The sequence below is a fragment of the Salvelinus alpinus genome, chromosome 5 (genome assembly GCF_045679555.1).
Source record: "Salvelinus alpinus chromosome 5, SLU_Salpinus.1, whole genome shotgun sequence".
Taxonomy (NCBI): Eukaryota; Metazoa; Chordata; class Actinopteri; order Salmoniformes; family Salmonidae; genus Salvelinus; species Salvelinus alpinus.
This window is the reverse complement of record NC_092090.1, coordinates 98,691,424-98,712,563: the sequence shown is the minus strand read 5'-3', so window position 1 is coordinate 98,712,563 and position 21,140 is coordinate 98,691,424. Positions and strand designations below refer to the sequence as shown.

The following is a 21,140-nucleotide window of genomic DNA, read 5'->3' as shown; positions in this document are numbered from 1 at the left end:
GTATAGATTAAAGGGACACTCTGAATTTGCTTCATCCATTAATGAAATGTACCCATTTTGATTCTTGAAAAATATAACTTATATAAAATTCTCAGTTCATCTATCATACCCCACCGGAACCAAAAATATACGCTTGTTTCACTCCAATGTTTCCAAGGAAAGTAAATGTAAACAAACACTGCATAGCCTTACAACATGGTTAAAACTACAATTTTGATATCATGGATGGTCAGTCCTTGCATCCATACCCGAAACAGGGGTAGGATAGACGTTTTGTTATTGTTTCAACTGCTTATTGCCGTTTTAAGGAGGATTTGAGGGATAGCAAGTGTAAATGAATGGAATTAAAGGGATATAAGTAAATGAATGGAATTAAAGGGATATAAGTAAATGAATGGAATTAAAGGGATATAAGTAAATGAATGGAATTAAAGGGATATAAGTAAATGAATGGAATTAAAGGGATATAAGTAAATGAATGGAATTAAAGGGATATAAGTAAATGAATGGAATTAAAGGGATATGAGTAAATGAATGGAATTAAAGGGATATAAGTAAATGAATGGAATTAAAGGGATATGAGTAAATGAATGGAATTAAAGGGATATAAGTAAATGAATGGAATTAAAGGGATATAAGTAAATGAATGGAATTAAAGGGATATGAGTAAATGAATGGAATTAAAGGGATATAAGTAAGGGGGAAGAAAGTAACAGTTTATTTTGATGTTTGTTAAGGCTCTCCTTTCCATGTTTCAGGGGCAAAACAAAGGTGACCCCAGTGACACTTGACCTGTAGGTCCTTCATCTGTCTGTCTGTCTGTCTGTCTGTCTGTCTGTCTGTCTGTCTGTCTGTCTGTCTGTCTGTCTGTCTGTCTGTCTGTCTGTCTGTCTGTCTGTCTGTCTGTCTGTCTGTCTGTCTGTCTGTCTGTGTTGTGGTCCTTTTGTCCTGGTTTCCCTGTGACGTTTTGAGAAGGAAGCAAGGAGAAAAGTGGCAAGAAATAAAGGAATTGAGGTCAAGGGAAGACTGCCATGGGTGTGAGGAAGGTTAAGGGAAGGGGGAGGGAGGATGAGGGAGGTTGAGGGAAGGGGAAGGGAGGGTGATTGAGGGAGGGAGGTTGAGGAAGGTTAAGGGAAGGGGGAGGGAGGGGGGGGGAGGGGGGGGGAGGGATGTTGAGGGAAGGGGGAGGGAGGGTGATTGAGGGAGGTTGTGGGTGGGTGAAGGGAGGGTGAAGGGAGGGTGAGGGAGGTTAAGGGAAGGGGAAGGGAGGGTGAGGGATGTTGAGGGAGGTTGAGGGAAGGGGAAGGGAGGGTGAGGGAGGATGAGGTTGAGGGAGGGAGGTTAAGGGAAAGGGAAGGGAGGGTGAGGGAGGTTAAGGTAAGGTGAAGGGAGGGTGAGGGAGGTTAATGTAAGGTGAAGGGAGGGTGAGGGAGGGAGGGAGGGTGAGGGATGGTTAAGGTAAGGTGAAGGGAGGGTGAAGGGAGGGTGAGGGAGGTTAAGGTAAGGGGAAGGGAGGGTGACAGAGGTTAAGGTAAGGTGAAGGGAGGGTGAGGGAGGGTAAGGTAAGGTGAAGAGAGGGTGAGGGAGGTTAAGGTAAGGTGAAGGGAGGGTAAGGGAGGTTACGGTAAGGTGAAGGGAGGGTGAGGGAGGTTATTAAGGTAAGGGGAAGGGAGGGTGAGGGAGGTTAAGGTAAGGGGAAGGGAGGGTGAGGGAGGGAGGGAGGTTAAGGTAAGGTGAAGGGAGGGTGAGGGAGGGTAAGGTAAGGGGAAGGGAGGGTGAGGGAGTGAGGGAGGTTAAGGTAAGGTGAAGGGAGGGTGAGGGAGGGAGGTTAAGGTAAGGTGAAGGGAGGGTGAGGGAGGGTAAGGTGAGGGGAAGGGAGGGGAGGGTGAGGGAGGTTAAGGTAAGGGGAAGGGAGGGTGAGGGAGGTTAAGGTAAGGGGAAGGGAGGGTGAGGGAGGTTAAGGTAAGGGGAAGGGAGGGTGAGGGAGGGTAAGGTGAGGGGAAGGGAGGGGAGGGTGAGGGAGGTTAAGGTAAGGGGAAGGGAGGGTGAGGGAGGTTAAGGTAAGGGGAAGGGAGAGTGAGGGAGGTTAAGGTAAGGGGAAGGGAGGGTGAGGGAGGGAGGTTAAGGTAAGGGGAAGGGAGGGTGAGGGAGGTTAAGGTAAGGGGAAGGGAGGGTGAGGGAGGTTAAGGTAAGGGGAAGGGAGGGTGAGGGAGGTTAAGGTAAGGTGAAGGGAGGGTGAGGGAGTGAGGGAAGTTAAGGTAAGGTGAAGGGAGGGTGAGGGAGGTTAAGGTAAGGGGAAGAGAGGGTGAGGGAGGTTAAGGTAAGGTGAAGGGAGGGTGAGGGAGGTTAAGGTAAGGGGAAGAGAGGGTGAGGGAGGTTAAGGTAAGGGGAAGAGAGGGTGAGGGAGGTTACGGTAAGGGGAAGAGAGGGTGAGGCTGTCCAGAGGTGAACATCAGACCACACTAGGACACCTGTTCAAACTCCTAATCCCTAAGGTTTGTTTGCCTAAGGCCTCTGGAAACAAGACATGAACAGGGCATGATTTACAGTACAGCTGCTGAAGGAAGTATTGTTTGAGGAGAATTTAACAGCCTGAGGGAAGGAGTGAGGAAAGGAGGAGATATAGAGACTGAGACCTGAAAACCACAATCTCTGTTAACTGGATTTATCCAGTGGTGTTGAAACATGAAAACAATCAGCTGCTGGACAGGACCCCTCCCCCTCCCCCTCCCCCTAAAGAACTGGTTTACCAAGACGCACAACAGACAATGTTTCAATCCCACTGGGACGGATGTGTCTTCAAACGGTTGTACCAGGTGCTTGAAGTGGGCTGAGAGAGTAGAGCGCTACTTGGATGAGGGAGGCAGGGAGGCTATAAGAGACATACTTAGTCTGAGACCTGACAATCACTGCACTGCATAGGTCCTGTATCAGCCAGTCACTGCAATGCATAGGCCCTGTATCAACCAATCACTGCACTGCATAGGCCCTGTATCAACCAATCACTGCACTGCATAGGCCCTGTATCAACCAATCACTGCACTGCATAGGCCCTGTATCAACCAATCACTGCACTGCATAGGCCCTGTATCAACCAATCACTGCACTGCATAGGCCCTGTATCAACCAATCACTGCACTGCATAGGCACTGTATCAACCAATCACTGCACTGCATAGGCACTGTATCAACCAATCACTGCAATGCATAGGCCGTGTATCAACCAATCACTGCACTGCATAGGCCCTGTATCAACCAATCACTGCACTGCATAGGCACTGTATCAACCAATCACTGCAATGCATAGGCCGTGTATCAACCAATCACTGCACTGCATAGGTCCTGTATCAACCAATCACTGCAATGCATAGGACGTGTATCAACCAATCACTGCACTGCATAGGCCCTGTATCAACCAATCACTGCACTGCATAGGCCCTGTATCAACCAATCACTGCACTGCATAGGCCCTGTATCAACCAATCACTGCACTGCATAGGCCCGGTATCAACCAATCACTGCACTGCATAGGTCCTGTATCAACCAATCACTGCACTGCATAGGCCCTGTATCAACCAATCACTGCACTGCATAGGCCCGGTATCAACCAATCACTGCACTGCATAGGTCCTGTATCAACCAATCACTGCAAACGGTTGTACCAGGTGCTTGAAGTGGGCTGAGAGAGTAGAGCGCTACTTGGATGAGGGAGGCAGGGAGGCGATAAGAGACATACTTAGTCTGAGACCTGACAATCACTGCACTGCATAGGTCCTGTATCAACCAGTCACTGCAATGCATAGGCCCTGTATCAACCAATCACTGCACTGCATAGGCCCTGTATCAACCAATCACTGCACTGCATAGGCCCTGTATCATCCAATCACTGCACTGCATAGGCCCTGTATCAACCAATCACTGCACTGCATAGGCCCTGTATCAACCAATCACTGCACTGCATAGGCCCTGTATCAACCAATCACTGCACTGCATAGGCCCTGTATCAACCAATCACTGCACTGCATAGGCACTGTATCAACCAATCACTGCAATGCATAGGCCGTGTATCAACCAATCACTGCACTGCATAGGCCCTGTATCAACCAATCACTGCACTGCATAGGCACTGTATCAACCAATCACTGCAATGCATAGGCCGTGTATCAACCAATCACTGCACTGCATAGGTCCTGTATCAACCAATCACTGCAATGCATAGGACGTGTATCAACCAATCACTGCACTGCATAGGCCCTGTATCAACCAATCACTGCACTGCATAGGCCTTGTATCAACCAATCACTGCACTGCATATGCCCTGTATCAACCAATCACTGCACTGCATAGGCCCGGTATCAACCAATCACTGCACTGCATAGGTCCTGTATCAACCAATCACTGCACTGCATAGGTCCTGTATCAACCAATCACTGCACTGTCCCATAGGGTTCCTATTGGATAGATATTTCCAGTTCCTCAATTCCATTTCAGTTTTTTTTTTTTTTGTAGGTCATCAAACATTCCAATTCTGACAATATTTGATTACTTTTTTTAAAGCATCTCACAGCTGACCTTGATAACATTCATCTCAGCCTAACAACTGGCCCGATAGTGTCTTTACGTGTGTCTGCTTCCTGAATCATCAGACATTACGACGTGTATCAGTGATAACTTGCGTGCCGTTGGACACACGCAGGCACCCGCCTCAAAGTTCTTATCGTATTTCATGGTAACATGTGTTCAGCAAATCAGAACACTGACCACAACATTTACAACACTTTCCCAATATCATAAAACTGTGAGATCTCTGTTTGCTCGTCTGATTCTCTGTTCAACTGGGGGGCGTGATCCGCATTGTCACCTTGAAGTTTTACCGCAGTCTTATCACTGCTGGCATCCTAGGAGTTATCAGACACACAAAAGCACACACACACACACACACACACACACACACACACACACACACACACACACACACACACACACACACACACACACACACACACACACACACACACACACACACACACACACACACACACACACACACACAGACACAGAAACACACACCCTTATGATTGAGGTATCAGTTCAGAAAACCCAGCGTTGGGCCACTGTTTGACTAGGCCATTTGTAGGTATTTCTGAGCTAGATAAACCTTAAACCCACAAGACCTTTCATGTTATATGTTACTGACTGTATGTATCAGGGCTGACCAGTCAATAGAGAACATGGTATCAGAGCTGACCAGTCAATAGAGAACATGGTATCAGAGCTGACCAGTCAATAGAGAACATGGTATCAGAGCTGACCAGTCAATAGAGAACATGGTATCAGAGCTGACCAGTCAATAGAGAACATGGTATCAGAGCTGACCAGTCAATAGAGAACATGGTATCAGAGCTGACCAGTCAATAGAGAACATGGTATCAGAGCTGACCAGTCAATAGAGAACATGGTATCAGAGCTGACCAGTCAATAGAGAACATGGTATCAGAGCTGACCAGTCAATAGAGAACATGGTATCAGAGCTGACCAGACAATAGAGAACATGGTATGTATCAGAGCTGACCAGTCAATAGAGAACATGGTATCAGAGCTGACCAGTCAATAGAGAACATGGTATCAGAGCTGACCAGTCAGAAGAGAACATGGTATCAGAGCTGACCAGACAATAGAGAACATGGTATCAGAGCTGACCAGTCAATAGAGAACATGGTATCAGAGCTGACCAGTCAATAGAGAACATGGTATCAGAGGTGACCAGTCAATAGAGAACATGGTATCAGAGCTGACCAGTCAATAGAGAACATGGTATCAGAGCTGACCAGTCAATAGAGAACATGGTATCAGAGCTGACCAGTCAATAGAGAACATGGTATCAGAGCTGACCAGACAATAGAGAACATGGTATCAGAGGTGACCAGTCAATAGAGAACATGGTATCAGAGCTGACCAGACAATAGAGAACATGGTATGTATCAGAGCTGACCAGTCAATACAGAACATGGTATCAGAGCTGACCAGTCAATAGAGAACATGGTATCAGAGCTGACCAGTCAATAGAGAACATGGTATCAGAGCTGACCAGACAATAGAGAACATGGTATGTATCAGAGCTGACCAGTCAATAGAGAACATGGTATCAGAGCTGACCAGTCAGAAGAGAACATGGTATCAGAGCTGACCAGACAATAGAGAACATGGTATCAGAGCTGACCAGTCAATAGAGAACATGGTATCAGAGCTGACCAGTCAATAGAGAACATGGTATCAGAGCTGACCAGTCAATAGAGAACATGGTATCAGAGCTGACCAGTCAATAGAGAACATGGTATCAGAGCTGACCAGTCAATAGAGAACATGGTATCAGAGCTGACCAGTCAATAGAGAACATGGTATCAGAGCTGACCAGTCAATAGAGAACATGGTATCAGAGCTGACCAGTCAATAGAGAACATGGTATCAGAGCTGACCAGTCAATAGAGAACATGGTATCAGAGCTGACCAGACAATAGAGAACATGGTATCAGAGGTGACCAGTCAGAAGAGAACATGGTATCAGAGCTGACCAGTCAATAGAGAACATGGTATCAGAGCTGACCAGTCAATAGAGAACATGGTATCAGAGCTGACCAGTCAATAGAGAACATGGTATCAGAGCTGACCAGACAATAGAGAACATGGTATCAGAGCTGACCAGACAATAGAGAACATGGTATCAGAGCTGACCAGTCAATAGAGAACATGGTATCAGAGGTGACCAGTCAGAAGAGAACATGGTATCAGAGCTGACCAGTCAATAGAGAACATGGTATCAGAGCTGACCAGTCAATAGAGAACATGGTATCAGAGCTGACCAGACAATAGAGAACATGGTATCAGAGCTGACCAGTCAATAGAGAACATGGTATCAGAGGTGACCAGTCAGAAGAGAACATGGTATCAGAGCTGACCAGTCAATAGAGAACATGGTGTGTATCAGAGCTGACCAGTCAATAGAGAACATGGTATCAGAGCTGACCAGTCAAAAGAGAACATGGTATCAGAGCTGACCAGACAATAGAGAACATGGTATCAGAGCTGACCAGACAATAGAGAACATGGTATCAGAGCTGACCAGACAATAGAGAACATGGTATCAGAGCTGACCAGTCAATAGAGAACATGGTATCAGAGCTGACCAGACAATAGAGAACATGGTATCAGAGCTGACCAGTCAATAGAGAACATGGTATCAGAGCTGACCAGTCAATAGAGAACATGGTATCAGAGCTGACCAGACAATAGAGAACATGGTATCAGAGCTGACCAGTCAATAGAGAACATGGTATCAGAGCTGACCAGTCAATAGAGAACATGGTATCAGAGCTGACCAGTCAATAGAGAACATGGTATCAGAGCTGACCAGACAATAGAGAACATGGTATCAGAGGTGACCAGTCAGAAGAGAACATGGTATCAGAGCTGACCAGTCAATAGAGAACATGGTATCAGAGCTGACCAGACAATAGAGAACATGGTATCAGAGCTGACCAGTCAATAGAGAACATGGTATTAGAGCTGACCAGACAATAGAGAACATGGTATCAGAGCTGACCAGACAATAGAGAACATGGTATCAGAGCTGACCAGACAATAGAGAACATGGTATCAGAGCTGACCAGACAATAGAGAACATGGTATCAGAGCTGACCAGACAATAGAGAACATGGTATCAGAGCTGACCAGACAATAGAGAACATGGTATCAGAGCTGACCAGACAATAGAGAACATGGTATCAGAGCTGACCAGACAATAGAGAACATGGTATCAGAGCTGACCAGACAATAGAGAACATGGTATCAGAGCTGACCAGACAATAGAGAACATGGTATCAGAGCTGACCAGTCAATAGAGAACATGGTATCAGAGCTGACCAGACAATAGAGAACATGGTATCAGAGCTGACCAGACAATAGAGAACATGGTATCAGAGCTGACCAGACAATAGAGAACATGGTATCAGAGCTGACCAGACAATAGAGAACATGGTATCAGAGCTGACCAGACAATAGAGAACATGGTATCAGAGCTGACCAGTCAATAGAGAACATGGTATCAGAGCTGACCAGACAATAGAGAACATGGTATCAGAGCTGACCAGACAATAGAGAACATGGTATCAGAGCTGACCAGACAATAGAGAACATGGTATCAGAGCTGACCAGACAATAGAGAACATGGTATCAGAGCTGACCAGACAATAGAGAACATGGTATCAGAGCTGACCAGTCAATAGAGAACATGGTATCAGAGCTGACCAGACAATAGAGAACATGGTATCAGAGCTGACCAGACAATAGAGAACATGGTATCAGAGCTGACCAGTCAATAGAGAACATGGTATCAGAGCTGACCAGTCAATAGAGAACATGGTATCAGAGCTGACCAGTCAATAGAGAACATGGTATCAGAGCTGACCAGTCAATAGAGAACATGGTATCAGAGCTGACCAGACAATAGAGAACATGGTATCAGAGCTGACCAGACAATAGAGAACATGGTATCAGAGCTGACCAGACAATAGAGAACATGGTATCAGAGCTGACCAGTCAATAGAGAACATGGTATCAGAAGTAAATAAAAGGAAAGAACATCATGAGATACTTATGCTATAAAGCATTTATTTACCCAGTAGTTTGGGTCCTGGATGCTGATTGGCTGACAGCCGTGGTATGTTAGACCGTATACCGAGGGTATGACAAAACATTTATTAAGAACAGCCATCAGTCGTGGTATATCGATATATATACCACATCTCCTCAGGCCTTATTGCTTAACGCCTGTTTTGACTTTTCTTGCCCAGGAAACCCCCCCAGGCAAACCAGTGACCCAGGACCCCCCCCGCCCCCCCCAGGCAAACCAGTTACCCAGGAACCCCCCCCCCCCCCCCCCCAGGCAAACCAGTTACATTATTGCTAAGAGGAGCTGTTTCTCTGGTTAAACAAAGGTTAGCCATTTGTTGGGAAAAAAAATGACTGTCCAAGTCAAGAAAGCTTACCGGCAGACAGCGGCAAAAAATGTATGTCACTCACACACACACACACACACACACACACACACACACACACACACACACACACACACACACACACACACACACACACACACACACACACACACACACACACACACACACACACAATAACAGTTGGCTCTCTGCTGACTCCAACTGACCAAAGCACAGGACTGACCCTAAAATGACCCTGCCATGGTACTGTTCTGAGAGATATGACAGGGATTTACACTGAGTATAACCAAACATTAGGAACACCTTCCTAATATTGAGTTATAAGCCTCACTTTTTTCCCCTCGGAACAGCCTCAATTCGTCGGGGCACGGACTCTATAAGGTGTTGAAGGCTTTCCATAGGGATTCTGGCCCTTGTTGACTCCAATGCTTCCCACAGATTGGCTGGATGTCCTTTGGGTGGTGGACCAATCTTGATACACACAGGAAACTGTTGAGGGTGACAAACCCAGCAGCGCTGCAGTTCTTGACACAAACTGGTGCACCTGGCACCTACTACCAAACCCCGTTCAAAGGCACTTCATCTTATTTTTTTTTGTCTTGCCTATTCACCCTCTGAATGGCACACATACACAATCCATGTCTCAACTGCCTTAAGAATTAAAAATACTTCTTTAACCTGTCTCCTCTCCTTCATCTACACTGATTGAAGTGGAATTAACAACTGACATCAATAAGGGATCATAGCTTTCACCTGGATTCACCTGGTCAGTCTGTCCTGGAAAGAGCAGGTGTTCTTAATGTTTTGTCCACTCAGTGTAATATGATATGTACAGAGACACCTGGATGTTGGATATGTTCAAATAATGACGTTGTTATAAAATAGAATAGAATAATTGTATTTATATATATTTTTTACTTTCCCATGCCTTGCCTAAAAATATGTTTATTTTCTGGGTATAGACTACAGTTTGTTTCTTTTGCATTTCTTGTTTAAGAAATGACGAATACAAATCCAAACTAAAACATGAAAGTGCCTGTGTATTTCACCCTTTTAATTTTTTCTGACTCCCCTTTCACATGGCTCTGAATAGTTTAATGATAAATAGTTTAATGATTATATGTGTGATTATTTTGGGGGTTTATGGAAAGCAGTCTATCACATTTTCAGGAATAGGCTACGGAAATGTTCGCCGTTTGTATCCTTGATGCCGGTGTAAATCAAACAGGACGCTTGGTGTCAGAAAGAAAGGACTTGCCTTCATCCGTTAAAAAACGACTTTAGGGTCAGACCCCCTCCCCAAAAACACATATTAACGCCAAAGCGTGACTTGCCTTGAGACATTGTTCTAGCAAACAAATCCGTTTCTCGTTGATAAGCCCTCAGAATAAAGCACGTTTGACACCGCTTGTCGGTGACAAGTTCTACCGTTTACCGCCAAAACTGCGGGAGAGAATGCGGGAAGGAATATCTCCTGACAATACGTTTCCTATGCAACTTAATACGAGAACACTTTAGAAGGTAACCTGCGAGGCAAATAAATGTCAGACTATATTTAGTCTATAGATTTAATCAGTAACTGATGCCGCTGTCGGTGATGAGAAGAAGAAGGATGACGATGATAGTGGCGGCGATGATAAAGATACATGTGAGGATGATGATGATGATACAGATAATGATGATTAAATCCCATGTCATCACTGTACAGGACATTATAGGAAAGCATCTGTTGTCTCTCCTGTCATTGATTGCACCTGTTTACAGCCAGGCCGCGCTGATCTCAGGCTGTGAGGGGAAACATATGGAAGTGGCAGGTGGCAGTTTAAAAAATAAATAAAAGAACCACGTCTCTCGCGCTGTTCCCGCCCTTCAGCACTCTGAGCGGGAGCTCCAGTCTGATTGGTTCATGAGGGAGTCATAGAGACCGGCGGGCAACAGAGGGCTAACAGCCAATTATATTGATATACAAAATATTCACACTTTATTTCTGTGTAATTATTATTATTATTTTTTAAATGTCATGAACGCGGTAGCCTAGTTTAGAGCAGATAATAATGAATAGCTTAGTAATAACGATAATAATAATAGCCTAATATGACTAATTGATTCGTCAATATTGTATTGATTCGTATTACACTCTAAAAAGAAAATAGTTTTAGGGGTTCTTCAAATTGAAACTGTGAGGGAACCCCTTTTCCTGGATCCTCGAAGAACCTTTTGAAGAACCTTTTGGGGTACATTTTTTAATCCCCCCCTTCCCCTTCCCTATTATAATTATTAATAATAATATGCATAACAATAACAACAATAACACAATATTTTAGTAGTCAGTGTTTATTATGATTTTAGTGGCAAAGCAGAATTTTAAAAAATCCTAACATGAGGTAGACTCCCAGCAGAGCCACAAATCCAATGGGTTTATCCCCTGGCGTGTTGATGTTAACGTGTTGATGTTCTCCGTGTCCACAGACAGAATGATTTTGCAGTGCATGGTGATTGAACAGGTTTCCCGCTTTATTCATCAGAGGTGGAGGGAGGGGGAAGTCTGTCAATCCCAAAACATAGCGGTTATACAGATGATTAAAACATGCACACGACACTACTCATACCTTGCTTTTGTGGTAAATGTGAATGAGAAAAAAAACTGTTTTAATAATGGTTTACATACCTTGTCCATAATGTAGAGGCCTATGGGATATTCATTGAAGAGGTACGGGAGGAGGATGGTAAATGTGATCTGCATAACATACCAATTGACTTACCTTTGTATGCCTCCTCATCTGTATACCTGCAGACGCAGACACAGACAGACACAGCCACAGACCAAGACACAGACCCAGACACATACAGACGCAGACACAGACACAGACACAGACCCAGACACATACAGACTCAGACACAGACCAAGACACAGACACAGACACAGACAGACACAGCAACAGACACAGCCACAAACCAAGACACAGCCACAGACAGACACAGCCACAAACACAGACGCAGACACAGACAGACACATACAGACGCAGCCACAGACAGACACAGACCAAGACGCAGACACACACCACACAAAAGTGAGCAGTTCAGTCATCTGCACCCAATACAGCTATCCTTCAACATATTATTATAGTCTACATATTATTACCTCTTTGTTGACTGATATCCATTGAATTGTGGCCATTTTCTGTTTTTTAGAAAGATTTGCACAAATATGAAAAGATACATAGTGTCATCAGAAAACGATATAAATGTATATCACACAAGGGACAAACCTTAAACCTTAAATTGAGATCTTGACATTTTTCAGTTAAGTGCCTACACCCTGCTCTCCTTTCAAATTAAAAACCAAGTGTTTCATTAGGGCAGTTAGGTTCCTGTAAAGAACCCCCCCCCCCACCACCAATTAAGGAGGTCCCTCGATGAACCCCACCTACTACCGGGTTATTGGAAGAACATTTTGGGGGCCATTTTCAGTGCCAAGAACCCTAAGGTTCTTCAGAGAACTTTGAGGATCTAAGAAGAACGAACCCTTGTTGAGTGTAATAACAATAACAGGCTATTGTCTATTTTAAGTCTATGTCTTCTATCTCATGGGGGTTACATTGTTTAATGTAGGCCTTCTATAGACTGTTTTATCACTTCCTAGAAAAAATATTTTGGGATCGAAATGTGTGTGTGTGTGTGTGTGTGTGTGTGTGTGTGTGTGTGTGTGTGTGTGTGTGTGTGTGTGTGTGTGTGTGTGTGTGTGTGTGTGTGTGTGTGTGTGTGTGTGTGTGTGTGTGTGAGTGAGTGAGCTAGTCTACAATAAAGCATGCTGGAATGTCCAAAAATGAATTAGGGCCCTACAGAATAATTGCAAGACAATTGTTCGATTGTTTCTAAATAACCACTAATAATGCTGACAGTTTAAAATAAATTACACGCTATTCTCTATAACCGCGCCAAGACCTTTAAAACTTTTGCCGCGTTGCCCTCTGTTGACTCTTTAGATTAGATATTGTTTCCCTGTGGCAGTTCATGTCTGTCTCCAGGGAAACTAGGACGCCTCCAAACAGGGAAACCCTGCTAGTGACGGGGATCACCTTCCTATCCACCAATGGCGAGCAGACGAAACAGACTTCCCGCTCCGGCATCCGCCCCTGCGCGTATTTAGGGACTACGAAGCACAGACACAAAACAGGTGCACATTCAGCCACAGTGGATTTGAACGGGTAACAAGTGAAGGTTACTACTGTCAGTCAGTAAAGTTCGCAAGAGTTTAAAACATTTTTTTTTTTTATAGCTAATATGGACTGGAAGTTGAATAGATATTCGCGTTTTAAAGTGAAAACCGAGGACACGGTGCTTTGGGTAGGTTTCGGTCCACCTTCTGTTGTGTAGTGCGTAATTGTGGGGTGAACGTCGAGTGGTGAACGCTATGTAAACTGTTGTTTTTTTTATTCTACCGGTCAGGAGAAAATCACGAGGAGACTGCTGGTGGATTTCAGGACGAAGAGGAGACATTGCCCCGTTCCTACTACACAAAAGGTAAGGTGGTGATATCAATCATTTTATAAACTTAGGCTAGTAATAATAGACATATACGTTGATTGTGCCACAATACAATGAAGCAGACACGGAGTAAATAATAGTTAAACCAGTTTGTTAAACATATCAGTGGACAGGAAAGGACAGGAGGTGAGGAGAGAGGAGAGAACAGAGGTGAGGAGAGAGGAGAGAGGAGAGAACAGAGGTGAGGAGAGAGGAGAGGAGGAGAGAACAGAAAAGCAGGGAAGAGGGGAGGAGAGGATGGTGACAGTGTGGCAGTGTACCGCTGCTAGCTGTGCTAATGTGATTGACAGCTGTCAGCTACACTCCTCACTGCTGTTGTCTGAAGCAGTGCCCCCCCACCCTTAACAGACAGACAGACACAGAGACAGACAGACAGACAGACAGGCAGGCAGGCACCTTAAAACAAACTATTGTACCTATTTGATTTATTACAAAAAAAATATTTGGTTTCTCAGACTAACACAAATGCGAGTTTAGATGGTAACACAGATTGAAGTCCTCCTGTGGGAGTGGGCGGGGTCTGGTGGTAAAGCTGAGTGGGCGGGGTCTGGTGGTAAAGCTGAGTGGGCGGGGTCTGGTGGTAAAGCTGAGTGGGCGGGTCTGGTGGTAAAGCTGAGTGGGCGGGGTCTGGTGGTAAAGCTGAGTGGGCGGGGTCTGGTGGTAAAGCTGAGTGGGCGGGGTCTGGTGGTAAAGCTGAGTGGGCGGGTTCTGGTGGTAAAGATGAGTGGGCGGGGTCTGGTGGTAAAGATGAGTGGGCGGGGTCTGGTGGTAAAGATGAGTGGGCGGGGTCTGGTGGTAAAGATGAGTGGGCGGGGTCTGGTGGTAAAGATGAGTGGGCGGGGTCTGGCGGTATGGCTGAGTGGACAGCAGATGTCAAAGAAGCAGCTGGCAGAGACAGAAACACAAGTAGCCCTGAAAGTCAAACACTCTTCCCTTATTACAAGGTGCTGGGCTGAATTCATCAATGAATTGTCAGAACGTATGATGTAATTAGTTATGATGAAATGTTCTTGGTTTTAGTACACTCTTTCGAAAAAAGGCTTCCAAAAGGGTTCTTTGGCTGTCCCTAAAGGAGAACCCTTTTTGCTTCTGTGGAAAGGGTTCTACATGGAACCAAAAAGGGCTTTCTTTACCTGGAACCAAAAAGGGTTCTTCAAAGGGGAACAGCCAAATAACCCTTTTAGGTTCTAGATAGCACCTTTTTTTGTGTGTGTATTATATAATTTGTATTTGGTTAGTAGGCAGTGTAATTTCAGCTGACTTCTGTGATTTGATAAGGTTGAGAGTTGTTCAACATGTGATTGGTTAGTAAGCAGTGTAATGTAACGTGATTGGTTAGTAGGCAGTGTAACGTTAGCTGACTGTTTTCTCATTTGTCAGCTCACGCTACAGTTGCTCCCTAACCTCTCACCCGAAACTCCGCCTCCACCCGCCAAAGGATTTAACCCACCTGGACGGGCATGCTGCATACAGGCTTTTCTTCCAACCCTGCACTAACGCACCTGATTCTACTAATCTGCTTCTCTTTGTTGCTCTGATTAGCTGCATAAGGTATGGTAGAGCAGGGCTGGAGTCCTAGTGGCTCTCCAGGAAGAGGTTTGGCCACCCCGGCCTTCTCTTCTGTTCTGATTGGGCGGCTGGGAGGCAGTGTCTTGTTAGCTGATTGGTTTGTTTTACCAGCTTACCTGCTGCTGCCCTCTAGCTGTCCATGTAAACCGCCACTGGTCCGTTGATTTCACCATCTCTAATGGCTCTACAGTACATCAGAGATCATCAACCAGATTTAGCCACGGGCCGATGTTTTTATGTTGAGCGGATGGTCGGGGGCCTGAACATAATTACAAATAATTTGTAGACTGCAAATTGACCACAAGAAGCTCAAACAGATATAATATTTGACTAAAACATAATAATTTCAAACCTTGCTTACATTTTTATACGATCACGTCTCTCTATTATGCGTGGGAATAATTAAGATTTCCAAAATTAAAATCTCTTGGGTGCTGATTTTCTGCTGTGTTACAGTCTTTAATGTCAAGCAACAAATACACAATTATATATATATAATAATAAAAACATGTTAGCTCATAAAACTTGGGCTGATGGTGCCTGAATCTGATGGTCCGTCTCAGCAGAAGGAGAGAGCGGCAGACTGAGGGTCCGCTTCTCACCATCCCTCCGCTCTCCCTTTCCTCAGCTGACACTGACCAAAAAGACTCACCGTCTTCCAGCTGATGGCGAAACTCGAGTCACACCGCATTATTTCTGCCTCATGCACCAATTCAGATTGTTACTCCTATGACCAGAGAAAGTGAAACTTTCCTCGATATATAAAAAGACCTAAGAATATAATAACAAATTCAAGCCCATCGATACACTGATTTATGGTTTATAAAAGTGTTGAATAAAAAGTGTTGACAGATATTAGCTTTCATTTTTACACCTGCTACGTTTACTGCAGATACGATCATCTGAGCCTTCCGTGGCACTTGATTATGATTTCCGAGCCCCACCGGGAAGGCAGAGTTTGTACCTTCGGACATATGAAATGGGAACAGTTTGCGTACCCGGGCCCGCCAGGCAACCGAATCGAGTGCACTTATTGGCCAACAGCGTGAGACAACTGAATAAAAATAGGAATGTAAAAGGCTTTATCGTTGGGTTTTACAGAAATGTTTGGCGATCGACTAGGAATGCCTTGGGAGATCCACCGGTCGATAGCGATCGACTAGGAATGCCTTGGGAGATCAACCGGTCGATAGCGATCGACTAGGAATGCCTTGGGAGATCCACCGGTCGATAGCGATCGACTAGGAATGGCTTGGGAGATCCACCGGTCGATAGCGATCGACTAGGAATGCCTAGTGGAATGTTCCATTGACTTGGATAGACATCTCTGTATCATTATGGCGTCTGTGAGGTGCATGTTCCATTGACTTGGATAGACATCTCTGTATCATTATGGCGTCTGTGAGGTGCATGTTCCATTGACTTGGATAGACATCTCTGTATCAATATATATATATTTTTTTAAAGGAGACAGGAGGAGAGGAGATAGCCCTGCCTCATCGTGACACGGATTCTGTGTTAGCCTGCTGTTTTGAGTTCAGTAGTGACACATACTTCCATATCACGAATAGGATTTTTTTAAGGTCAACATTGTATCAAACGTGTAAAATACTATTCCTTCTATGACTCAATGAAACAAAGTCCCGTTAATGTTGAATTTCAAGTAATCGGCTTAACAGTTTTTTTTGTTTTACATTGAATGATTGTTCTACATTAAACATGTACATACTACCTCAATCAGCCTGACTAACTGGTGTCTGTATGTGGCCTCACTACTGTATGTAGCCTCACTACCTTTATAGCCTCGCTACTGTATATAGCCTCGCTACTGTATATAGCCTCGCTACTGTATGTAGCCTCGCTACTGTATGTAGCCTCGCTACTGTATATAGCCTCGCTACTGTATGTAGCCTCACTACTTTTATAGCCTCGCTACTGTATATAGCCTCTCTACTGTATATAGCCTGTCTTTTTACTGATGTTTTATTTCTTTACTTACCTATTGTTCACCTAATACCTTTTTTTGCACTGTTGGTTAGAGCCTGTAAGTAAGCATTTCACTGTAAGGTCTACACCTGTTGTATTCAGCATTTCACTGTAAGGTCTACTACACCTGTTGTATTCAGCATTTCACTGTAAGGTCTACTACACCTGTTGTATTCAGCATTTCACTGTAAGGTCTACTACACCTGTTGTATTCAGCATTTCACTGTGAGGTCTACTACACCTGTTGTATTCAGCATTTCACTGTGAGGTCTACTACACCTGTTGTATTCAGCATTTCACTGTAAGGTCTACCTATACCTGTTGTATTCAGCATTTCACTGTAAGGTCTACTACACCTGTTGTATTCAGCATTTCACTGTAAGGTCTACCTACACCTGTTGTATTCAGCATTTCACTGTAAGGTCTACCTACACCTGTTGTATTCAGCATTTCACTGTAAGGTCTACTACACCTGTTGTATTCAGCATTTCACTGTAAGGTCTACCTACACCTGTTGTATTCAGCATTTCACTGTAAGGTCTACCTACACCTGTTGTATTCAGCATTTCACTGTAAGGTCTACTACACCTGTTGTATTCAGCATTTCACTGTAAGGTCTACCTACACCTGTTGTATTCAGCATTTCACTGTAAGGTCTACCTACACCTGTTGTATTCAGCATTTCACTGTAAGGTCTACCTATACCTGTTGTATTCAGCATTTCACTGTAAGGTCTACCTACACCTGTTGTATTCAGCATTTCACTGTAAGGTCTACTACACCTGTTGTATTCAGCATTTCACTGTAAGGTCTACCTACACCTGTTGTATTCAGCATTTCACTGTAAGGTCTACCTACACCTGTTGTATTCAGCATTTCACTGTAAGGTCTACTACACCTGTTGTATTCAGCATTTCACTGTAAGGTCTACCTACACCTGTTGTATTCAGCATTTCACTGTAAGGTCTACCTACACCTGTTGTATTCAGCATTTCACTGTAAGGTCTACCTACACCTGTTGTATTCAGCATTTCACTGTAAGGTCTACACCTGTTGTATTCAGCATTTCACTGTAAGGTCTACTACACCTGTTGTATTCAGCATTTCACTGTAAGGTCTACTACACCTGTTGTATTCAGCATTTCACTGTAAGGTCTACTACACCTGTTGTATTCAGCCTTTCACTGTAAGGTCTACTACACCTGTTGTATTCAGCATTTCACTGTAAGGTCTACTACACCTGTTGTATTCAGCATTTCACTGTGAGGTCTACTACACCTGCTGTATTCAGCATTTCACTGTGAGGTCTACTACACCTGTTGTATTCAGCATTTCACTGTAAGGTCTACTACACCTGTTGTATTCAGCATTTCACTGTAAGGTCTACTACACCTGTTGTATTCAGCATTTCACTGTAAGGTATACATCTGTTGTATTCAGCATTTCACTGTAAGGTCTACTACACCTGTTGTATTCAGCATTTCACTATAAGGTCTACTACACCTGTTGTATTCAACATTTCACTGTAAGGTCTGCTACACCTGTTGTATTCAGCATTTCACTGTAAGGTCTACTACACCTGTTGTATTCAGCATTTCACTGTAAGGTCTACTACACCTGTTGTATTCAGCATTTCACTGTGAGGTCTACTACACCTGTTGTATTCAGCATTTCACTGTAAGGTCTACTACACCTGTTGTATTCAGCATTTCACTGTAAGGTCTACTACACCTGTTGTATTCAGCATTTCACTGTAAGGTATACATCTGTTGTATTCAGCATTTCACTGTAAGGTCTACTACACCTGTTGTATTCAGCATTTCACTGTAAGGTCTACTACACCTGTTGTATTCAACATTTCACTGTAAGGTCTACTACACCTGTTGTATTCAGCATTTCACTGTAAGGTCTACCTACACCTGTTGTATTCAGCATTTCACTGTAAGGTCTACCTACACCTGTTGTCTTCAGCATTTCACTGTAAGGTCTACTACACCTGTTGTATTCAGCATTTCACTGTAATGTCTACCTACACCTGTTGTATTCAGCATTTCACTGTAAGGTCTACCTACACCTGTTGTATTCAGCATTTCACTGTAAGGTCTACTACACCTGTTGTATTCGGCATTTCACTGTAAGGTCTACTACACCTGTTGTATTCAGCATTTCACTGTAAGGTCTACTACACCTGTTGTATTCGGCGCACGTGACAAATAAACTTTGATTTGAACATGGATAAACATAACAGTCTTTAATCTATCTCAGAGCAAGACAAACTGAACAAGATGGCCATGTCTACATGTAGTTACCAGAGAGTACTGACAAAAAGAGTTGTATGGAACAGAAAATCCATATTACACATCAAAGTGGTTCCTCCAGGCCATGATACTAGAAGTGGTTCGTCCAGGCCATGATACTAGCTTAGTCGTAAACGACATGGCCCACACACACACACACACCCTCAGAGAGACATACACACAGAGAGACACACACACACACACACACCCACACCCTCAGAGAGACACACCCTCAGAGACACACCCTCAGAGACACACCCTCAGAGAGACACACACAGAGACACACACACAGAGACACACACACACAGAGACACACACAGGCTCTTATTCTAGTCTTGTTGCCATCCAGTAAAATACTAAACCCACCTACAGTGCAGTGAGCATGATCTTCTGCAAAGTTTGGCAAAGTGGCCAAATCATTTCCCACGTCACAGGGTAATAAAGTGTGTTGAAATGTTCGTCCGTCGTACAGTACCCCAGGACGTTCAATTGAACTCTTGAACTTAGAGGTGTAGTCACTCCTGTCTTGACAAGTTCCAAGTTCAAACCCGTTAGAGCTCTGCCCTTTTCTTCAGAATGATCTGGCGCACCATGGCCGTGGTCTCCTGACGCACGCTCTCGGCGGGCTCCTCTGCCTTCCAGTACCTCACCACCTGGCCCTCGGGGTTCACCAGGAACTTCCAGAAGTTCCACTTTGGAATCTTTTTGACAGAATCTGTATGATTTGAATGGAAACAAACGTTTTGTCAGGCCCAATGTTCTATGTTGTGTTGTGTGCCAATGTACCACAATAACTACAATTCTTCCCAAACCTCCTACACTAATTCCTCATACACCCACAGTGTCCATGAAAAACATAATCTTGAATAGAAAAAATAAAATACTAATTTTATTCAGACTAAAGATAAGGCTGTAAAGGCCTATAGGCTAAGCTTTGTTTACTTGTGATAAACTTCACCTTGTTCTTCTTGTCCTTTAGAAAAAGACTAAACTATCTTGATTTACATCTCTGGTTTAATGATAAAGTCTACTGTGGCCTACCTGTTATGAATTTGAAAGCTGGCTCCGCCTCCGATCCCATGACTTTGATCTTACTGAAGATAGGGAAGGTGACACCATGGGTTTTCTTGGCGTTGGCCTCGATGTCCCGGCTGGTCCCCATCTCGGTCTCCCCGAACTGGCCGCAGGGAAAAGCCAGCACGTTGAAATGGGACGTTCCCAGTTCCCGGTGCAGCTCTTGCAGAGAGCGATAGTTACTCTCTGTGTGTTCGCTGTGGCTCGCCACGTTGACAACCAGAGACGCCTGCGCGCAGGAAGAAAAGCAGAGAATTGTAAACATTAGGCCTAAATACTATATTTATAATTTTTTTTTTGGGGGGGGGGGGAAACGTGCTAAATCGCAGAAACCAGTTATCAACATTTTAGAAAAACTAAGTGACTTCAGCAGTACGCCTACACTGAGTTCAGTTAGTTTACTTGCGGAGTTTTGCTGATGTGGACTTACTTTGCCTCGGTATCGCTCCAGAGAAACGCTTTTCCCTTTGGCGTCCTTCACCTCAAAAGAGTAGAAATCTTGCGGCTTTCGCGACTTAGCGATTTTGAGAAAACTATGTAACATTAATAAACATCCCATAACAACAGTCATACTTAGTAGAACCCTGACCATTCGTGATCGAGGGTTCGAGGGCTTGGTCGGGTAGCCCCCCAAAACCTCCAGCGCCTCCATC

General features: G+C 44.3%; 2 protein-coding genes across 3 annotated transcripts in view; one reads left to right on the top strand and one right to left on the bottom strand.

The window, feature by feature from the left end:
• The first annotated feature begins 13,168 nt into the window (after positions 1-13,168).
• LOC139577333 (cell division cycle protein 20 homolog B-like) overlaps positions 13,169-21,140 on the top strand; it is a 36,680-nt gene continuing 28,708 nt past the window's right edge. The window contains exons 1-2 of one of the 2 annotated variants that reach the window (XM_071404364.1): positions 13,169-13,360; positions 13,463-13,537. In XM_071404364.1, coding sequence (XP_071260465.1) covers positions 13,298-13,360; positions 13,463-13,537 — 138 coding nt within the window. In that variant the 5' untranslated portion in view covers positions 13,169-13,297. Of the gene's footprint in view, positions 13,361-13,462; positions 13,538-20,653; positions 20,745-21,140 lie in introns of those variants that run through there. The other variant, XM_071404365.1, reaches the window with a different exon arrangement.
• On the bottom strand, positions 19,353-21,139 carry LOC139577334 (probable glutathione peroxidase 8). Its single transcript, XM_071404367.1, has 3 exons — positions 20,918-21,139; positions 20,455-20,716; positions 19,353-20,128 (listed from the first exon to the last, which is right to left on the bottom strand). The coding sequence occupies exons 1-3, from the start codon at positions 21,137-21,139 to the stop codon at positions 19,965-19,967; spliced, it is 648 nt and encodes a 215-aa protein (XP_071260468.1). The 3' UTR covers positions 19,353-19,964.

Coding starts and splice junctions, on each gene's coding strand:
- LOC139577334 (XM_071404367.1), bottom strand. CDS start 21,139: ATGGAGGCGCTGGAGGTTTTGGGGGGCTACCCGACCAAGCCCTCGAAC. Junction 20,717..20,917: donor TGGAGCGATACCGAGGCAAA/GTAAGTCCACAT, acceptor TCCTGCGCGCAG/GCGTCTCTGGTTGTCAACGT. Junction 20,129..20,454: donor AGCTTTCAAATTCATAACAG/GTAGGCCACAGT, acceptor CAAATCATACAG/ATTCTGTCAAAAAGATTCCA.